This window comes from Trichoplax adhaerens, genomic scaffold (genome assembly GCF_000150275.1).
Source record: "Trichoplax adhaerens TRIADscaffold_4 genomic scaffold, whole genome shotgun sequence".
NCBI lineage: Eukaryota > Metazoa > Placozoa > Uniplacotomia > Trichoplacea > Trichoplacidae > Trichoplax > Trichoplax adhaerens.
Genome location: NW_002060946.1, coordinates 5894179 through 5902778, shown reverse-complemented (window position 1 = coordinate 5902778; position 8600 = coordinate 5894179). Strand labels below are relative to the sequence as shown.

The window sequence follows — 8600 nt, the reverse complement described above, 5'->3', positions numbered from 1 at the left end:
TTGATGAATTCTTGAAACGGACTTACTGGGAAATCGATAAATAAAATTATAACGTTTATAGTGATAATAAATTCTATGCATAATGCTTATGAATGGTAACTTTGCCCTTAATAAGGGACATTTAGTCATACAAGAGCTGTAGTAATAGACTCGTTAAGTTACATTACTCCCAATATCTTTATTGAAATGATGCTGTAAATGTAAACTTTATTAGGGTTTATGGCTGCTTCTAATCACGTTAGATGTTAAGAACAAAATCAATGATAAAATTATGTATGTCAATATTACCAAATAAGATTAGATTTTTTTCTTGAAATGCTCCAGCTGAAGGTATTACTTGTCGAAATTTTCCAAGGATTTGTGGAGGCGAAATAGCTGGTATATGTATAAAAAAACCCGTAACTCAATCATTTGGGAAACCACCAGACAATATGCCGAAGAGTGTAGTACAATCAGAGGCTTGTGATAAATTCAAAAACTACTCCACAATAAGTCATTCAGGTAAGATTTTACTAGCTCAACATTAAATCACAAGTTTAAACCTTGTGTCACGTGCTGAGATCTGTAGCATAAAATTAAAATTACGAGCTTAATGCCAGGCTTATTCTTGTTATTTACTACGTACGACTCAAATACGGACGATCTTCTATCGTCAGTATAGGTTAATACATTATAAATGGACATAATTTTAGTAACCTAGAGCCACGTGAGCTCGTTCAACTTAATTAAGTAATAACCTTTTCAGCTTTAATTAATTTTACAGTACTTACGAAATTTTCCCAAAATTACGGTATACTTGCGCTAGAATTTAAGATCGGATTTTATGATTATTCTACTTATGATTATCGAGTGTAACTACTTTGTATATCAGAGCTAGATTTCATACTGTATTAGCAATCGAGCAGTATACGATAATGCAGGTAAATGATAGCATCTACATCATTAATAAACTGCTGCTAATAATTTTTTCAGTTGTATAGGTTCAGGAATTAAAACACCTTTATATCAGTAAAAATTGGGATTGTAATTAAGCAATAGCTTGACTATTACTACATTAGGTCCGTAATATTAGTACGAATAGCGTTCCAGTGGTCTCATGATCAGTGTATTGTATGTCAAATAAGGATTTTAATGTTGCTTAATTTACTGCACGTTGATAAGTTTTGATATATATTATAAATATTGTAATGATTGAGGAGTAATCTTTTGCAATTACTACTATTGCCGATATGATCAGTTAATCATTAGTCTGCTTGATTTTAATATATAGAGATTGAAGGCAGAGCAACATATACATGTAATTTACGCCCAACTGCTTTGTACTATGCTGATCCAGCTTCGTTCAATATTTGCCTTTGTCAAAGCATCAAAGTTTTGCAATCGGTCAAGAATTTAACGGTAAATTTGCTTACAAATTTTGCGAATTACTAGATATAGCTGTTAATCAGAGTCAACAAAAATTTTAATTAAACTTCTGAGACCAAATGAACGGTAAATACTACTGATTCAATTACAAGCCTGGATCTGCATATACAAGTATATTAAAAGGCTACAATTTACTTAACATATCAATCATAGGATACGAAAGATGCAGCTATGCCGGTTTTTATCGAGAATTTGCGTCAGTTACTAAAGAATAGCTTTGAATTTGTCGACACATCACCAGAGACTATGTACAACGAAAAAATTAACATCGCGCAAGCACTAGTTGGGTTGCAAATAGCACATAACCGATTAAATGAAAGCTCGGAAATAGATGAAACTAATGATCTGCTAGCTGGTGTATGTATTTATTGATTAGGGGATTATTTTGTCTATTCAGCTAACTCTACAGATATGTTTCTATTATCCAAACAGAGTCATACAATTACTGAGGCTTTTATTATCGGTCAATTTATTTCAGTGCATCTTAGACATTCGCCAAATTCTTTCTTCTCGTTCGTCTTGTAATGATCAGGTACTGTCAGTATCTCAATAGAGTACAATCTTACATGAAATAAATGCATGACTTATGTCGTACTCAATTTTAATCCTTGGTTCAGCTTACATATTATAATATTACTCATGTAATCTGAATAGGATAAAAGTATTTTACAAGATATTGAGACTTCAATCAAGAATTATCTAGGTCCTAGGCCAAAACTATGCTGTCAAACTGGAGAGGTACAGAGTTATGGTGAATGTAAAGTTACTTTAGGTAAGAATGCAACGCTATCGGAGCGTTGCATTACTATTTTTACTGGCTGCAATCAATTATATTCTTCAGTCTATAGATATGTTGTATTGTATCATTTATTTATATACTTTAAAATTCCCTATTTGACGTACTAAGGTAACAAGCTGAGGGGTATAATCTTGAAACTGCGTGCCATTAATAAAGAAATAAGATTGTACCCCTCAGCTTGTTAATAAAGCTACTGAAAATTGCTTGCGCCATAGCAAACCATACTTGTAGATTTTAATTTACGAATATTACCAGTTGCAATTTAACTAATTCTAGCCTCTTTCTCTGGATGAGCGATCCCATTACTATATACAGCTAACCAAGTTATTTTTCATACAGATCCAAAAAACTGCAAGAGCAATATTAAGAACTCAATCATATGGCCGGCTTTGCCTCCGGGTTCTGATGTCATCTATGATAAATGCAACGCATACTTTCGGTCTCCTCTCATACTAGGTTCTCTTATGAATTAAATTTATTTTTGTATTGATATCTATAATAAATATCTAACCTTGATCGTTTTATACATATACTAAGGTAATTTGTCGCGGTCTTGCATTGGATCGAGCCAAGGAGATTCGCAATGGTCGGGTATTGACACTTGTAACTGCTATTCGTCCTACATAGCAGACATCCACGAAAGGGTTAGATGATTCGATGCAATTTTTTGTATAGTAGTTAGTAAATGAAATAGTTGTAAGTCTATTTCGTCTGCCACGCTAATATCGATTTATTACCTTATCTAAATCTAAGATGCTTATTTTGATCATCTTATATCCAATAAAATACAGTATCTAGACAAGTATCAATGAACTTAGGTAGACTGTAATCAATTTATGTCAGTTTTAGTAAAGTAGACTGTACAACTTAGCTTATTCAGTAGCCGTTGCTATATGAGATAAAGATTAGACATTGTAAAATCTGATACCAGTTTGAGATGAGCTAGCTTTAGTTAAAAATAAATCTTAATACTACAGCCATGCAGCCACCATGTAAGCTGAAATTTTGATCAGTTCCTTTCCGCAGTTAGAATCTAGATAGCATAAAAATAGCAATTATTAAAATTTTTATACCTATAACATCTTTATGATATCTTACCGCAGATGACTCGAGAATATGCTATCAATTACACTCTGAGCTACTTGAACATTATGGCTAGTTTTCTACAATCACATCAAGGTGATGTGCCGAGTAAAGATCTGTCTATCACGACATTAAATCTAATTCATCAAGCTTATCTAGATAGAAAAAGTTCATCAAATGAGGATGAATATAAAAATCTTACAGTTGTAAGTTTAGTAAAATTTAAGTTATGTTCAGAAACCAAATAAAAAGTGTTTTAATATGCTTCGCTGGAATTATTTATTTTGTAGTGTCTTTTAAGATCCTCATCTAATATATTGCGCGAGGTAACAGGAAAAGATGTTGTCTGCCCTATTCAGGTTAGCAAATTCTCATCAGAAAATTTCAGTAATATTAGCATCGCTAATCTAGCATTATATAGCGTAATTTTTTTTAATGGTTTCTTTCAGTTATTTCATATAACATTATATTTTAAAATACTCTGCTAGCTGAATAATTTTATTGTTATTAAACTCTAAATTTTAGTTATTTACTGAGAAAATTCAATAATATTTATTCGCAGGAAGAACAGCGCGCTAAAGTTTCAGCAATAATGTATGAACTATCTGGAGATCTATTTGGCCAAAGTGGTACTGAAATGCTGCTAGGACCATCCAAAACATTTACGTATGAGTCACGAAATATTAGTGACCTTATAGAGGATAAACTAAACGGAAGTATATTTGGTTGTGTTGCAATTGGTGGCAAAGTCCCACCGGGAAGCCCGAATGATACTATTTTATATAACATCATTGATTATAGTGTTATTGCTGGTGGGGTTGAGGTCAGTATCAATGCTAATTGTTAAAAGGTATAAGTAGTCTTAAAATTACCGCAAGTTCTGCTTTTAAGAATTTATTTAACTTGAACTATTATTATATTGCCAATGACCATATTAAATTGAAGCAAGGTGTCATGTAAAACTTTGACACAAAAGTTTTTAGATAGCTTCATTTGATAAGTTATACACAATCCCTAAAGTTTAAATCATTTTTTTTAAAATGAGCTATTGTATGACTTATGATGCTACACATATTTGAAAATTTTAAATCATTATTTTTATTTGCGATTACAAGTAGTTTAAACTTATTTACTCAGTATATCAAAGAGATTTCAATATATGTTTGAGATAGGTTAAATCATAAATTATCGTCATAAAAATGAGTATCCTTTAGTAATGATTGACCTTTGATAAAGTAGATTTATTAGATTGAATGTGTAATTTTATCGGCTATAGTATTATAAAGATTGAGTATCTCCATGAGTTTATTAGTAAATTTTCCCGTTGTAAGATGTACTATATCCGTCAGGTTTTGAAAAACTGACTTAAAAAGGAATAATTGTAATGTTGAATTACTACTGCAGATGTCGTATCCGAATAGATAAAATGGAATATTTTTATCGTATTACTGTACGTTTTAGACGGAATCTCCCCCAGTCACTGATGATAATGGTAATGATACAAATACCACTAGCAATCGTAATCCTCTTGAAGCTCACAAGTATGCCTTAGCTATTATTGGTGTTATTGGTGTGGCATTATCGGCTACAGGAATAGTACTAACTTTAACATCCTTCGCAATGTTAAGGTACAGTGCCCTAATTATGCTGATGATAACTATATTTACCTTCAAAATTTTATTTCTATGCAGAAATTTATTATTAACTTGCTGACTAATTATTTCAACCCTAAATTACAGTTTACCCAAAACTCGAAAATGGTTCATTCATGTCAATCTATCCCTAGCTATCCTGATTTCCAATGTATCTTTTATTACGTTGGCGGATATAACTAGAGATAAGGTAGCGCTCATACGATATCATTTCAAACTTTCTAAAATAGCATAGCCTTATTACGGCCATTCCAAAGAATGTTTTTAGCCTAAGGATTTAAGAATAGCCGTAACAGCTTGTTATATTTCAATTATTTGTGCATATTTTTTTGAATATTGATATGGCTGAAATATGACTGTAATTAACTATTTGTAGGGCTGGTGTACTGCAATTACAGTAATATTACAGTACTTATTTACCTGTGTCTTTACATGGCAGCTGGTGGAAGGAATCCATCTCTACCGTATTTTGGTCACTGTGTTTACTGGAGAAGAGAAAATTTACTTGCTGCTGTATATGTTTATAGGCTGGGGTATTTAAATCTTTTTACAAAATTATAAAAATTATCCATGTCTACCGCTTCTTTACTTGAAATAAATCTAACAGTTGTAGACCATATTTACTTAAGCTATTTTAGGTTTCTTTCACTGCTTAAAGTTTATAAAATGCTACTTTTGATCTCTGTTAAAAGAATTGTCTAATTATTTTAATACTCTCAAACAGGCTGAGAAATTATATTGCAGTTTGTATTAATTTACCATCAGTAAATTTAGATTTCATTGACCGTTTGTAGCAATTTCATTATATTTTAAAATCTAATGAATGAATCAAGCTATTGATTAAAGTAATAAAATATTTCGATAATTTGGCCATATAACTATTACATGTATAAACTAATTACCGTAAACTATAAATAATTATTATATTCCACTATATTCAGGTACTCCAGCAGTAATCTGTGGAATGACTTTCGCAGTTGTGCCAGATGCTTATTCTTATAACGTTATGTAAGCATTTATAAGATGTCGAAGATTTTAAATTATGTACTAAATGTAAACTGTGAGCACTATGGTATCACCTTGTTATGAATACATCTAAAATCAGATTATTTGGCTACGCCTAGATGCTGGTTACCGGTTACCCATATATGGATATTTTTAGGTCCTCTAGCTGCTATTCTAGTGGTATGAATTACGTTTATATTCGCAAAAACAAATCTAAGATCGATAGCTTCGCTACCACTTTGATCTTAAGTTCTTAACCTGAACGAATATAATTCTGTAATTGCAGGTTAACGTAATAATATTCGGAATCATTCTTTATGTCTTACGGCGCAGAATTGCTTTGCGTATGAACCAAGGCCGTAACAGGAATCAAGCTATTAGGTATTAAAATATTGTTAAAATTTAAATTAATCGTGAAGCAGCTTACATACCAGACAGTTTAATCATGTTACTAGGAAAGAACTATAAAGTTAGAACCTGCACCTAGTAGCACAATGTTACTTAATACTTACTGCTTATACTTTGTTGTCAATCCTAATTTCCTTGAATCATACATATGAAATCATCTACCATTATTAACATCTACTACCTTCCGGTAGGACCGATATTCGCAATGCAGTCTGTCTACTTCCTTTGCTTGGACTTTGCTGGATCGTTGCTTTCTTTGTACAAATTGAGTCAGATGTGGTAGCTAACTACCTCTTTACGATCTTTGTTTCACTGCAAGGATTCGAATTATTTATATTTCATTGCGTTATGGATAAGCAGGTAAATTGAGATCACATAGTTTAGTCTAGAAAATATAACCGATAAGCAACAATAATTTCAGATTTTGTTAGCACGTAGTAACATTGAATTATATTTTTTAAATTTTATCATAGATTATTGACGCCTTTCGTAAAAGGAAATTCCGATATAGCCAAGATAAGGTCAAGATCTATTGTATATCTAATAATATTTTGCATTTAGCGCTAGTCCTATATTCAGTGTCCACTAAAGATAACTGTAATCAAATTTTCTTAATCTCTCGTATTCTTAACTGCAAGAACACATAAATATTTATCCTTGAATTATCTAACAATATTCAATCAATACATTACATCCTGTAACAACTGAAACTTTGAAATGATTTATTAGTTATGGCAAGATAAGAGAGAAAATAGTACATCAGGATTTTATTCCAGAAATGGCTATGCTAGTTCAACATTCCGGAATACAGGTAATTCGCTTCTTAATCGACGTGATAATTACCAATATACTGATTGATTAAGTGATTTTTATGCTCATTAAAAATTCTGTATACTGTAGAGTGCTAATGCAGTAGTGATGCTGATGTCTCTGATAGTATACTATAATCATGCATTGATATAATTTTCCGTTTATGCTGCATTATTGCGCTAACTATTACTAAAGGATATCGAAAATTAACTAAAATGATATCTTATTAGTTTAGCATTACGTTTATGCAACATTTTCTATATGGTAACCTATCATTTATATGTGTCTCTAAATGAAATTGAAGTATTCGTTATGTAGATAATAATATCTAATATTGAGTTAAATTAACATGAAAGAAACTAGTATGAAAATAAGCAGTCGTTATTTTGATGTGCAAGTAACGTATCTGATTTTGTTAACTCATTTCTATTGCTTTTTTATTCTATATTAAGTGGTCACATCCGTGCAATCTCATATATCGAGTAAAGCAGGTTGGTGAAAGCTGTGACAAGAATATTGGATAGTGACGCAATTGTTGAAACTTGTTAACGTTATTTTTATGTAATCTCTCTTACTTAAGCTGTAATTTGCTTTCTGAACTGGTTAGAAATTTTTGATAGATATTAGTGTAAATCATTACAATTACACATTCAAATTTTATTATAAGTAATATTTAAGCTAGCAGGCATTTACTACGTAGTGAGAATTTCTTTGTATGCAATTTCGCATTGATCCTATTTTTATGGTAGAATAATCTCAACATTGAGAGTAAATCTATACTGGAAATGAAGTGTAATACAAGTTTTTCCATAATTCATCAATCTAGGATCTACTCCACACTCCTCATTTTATTCCAAAACTGATAGTAAACCACTCTCGAAAGGAATTGTTAACCCTTACTATGCAACTTCGGGCAAAGATGATGAAGTTTCTGCTCCTGATTCTATGGAATTTAACATTATTAAGACTAATCAAAACAACGGTATTGAAAGTCATGATGCCGAGGCTTATAGCGTGTCGGATAAATCTACTTCTATACCAAATGAAACTAGCAGTGATAGTGGAACTGAAAGCACTAATCAGCTCCATTAAACATATCAAGAAGAAAGCACGTAAATAAATCCGTATGATCTGGTCGTTAAGGAATGGCTGAAAGATTAGCTTAATGATTGCATTGTATCTATGATCTAATTTTAATAAGTTGCTTTTAATGACCGTTTAAAAGATCAAAGCGTCTAAGCTTACCGTTACTGCAAGCAGAAGAGCAGCTGATTGACTGGCATTAATTCCTGAGAATAATACAATAAAGTATGTGGTACATGATATAAGGGTATTGGTCTGCTGTTCTTCTCCAGTTACACTCATTTTCCATATGGACGTCATTATATTGTAATATAGCTTTTACCGTACTTGAACTC

General features: G+C 31.6%; 1 protein-coding gene across 1 annotated transcript; it reads left to right on the top strand.

The window, feature by feature from the left end:
* Positions 1–431: 431 nt before the first annotated feature.
* On the top strand, positions 432–8274 carry TRIADDRAFT_55870 (uncharacterized protein; the record flags this gene model as incomplete). Its single annotated transcript, XM_002112104.1, has 20 exons — positions 432–501; positions 1271–1398; positions 1579–1782; positions 1904–1957; positions 2080–2163; positions 2762–2815; positions 3328–3513; positions 3598–3666; positions 3870–4130; positions 4769–4935; positions 5047–5149; positions 5399–5492; positions 5901–5967; positions 6084–6144; positions 6251–6345; positions 6564–6732; positions 6846–6893; positions 7102–7183; positions 7635–7673; positions 8009–8274. The coding sequence occupies 20 exons, from the start codon at positions 432–434 to the stop codon at positions 8272–8274; spliced, it is 2301 nt and encodes a 766-aa protein (XP_002112140.1).
* Between the last annotated feature and the right edge of the window lie 326 nt (positions 8275–8600).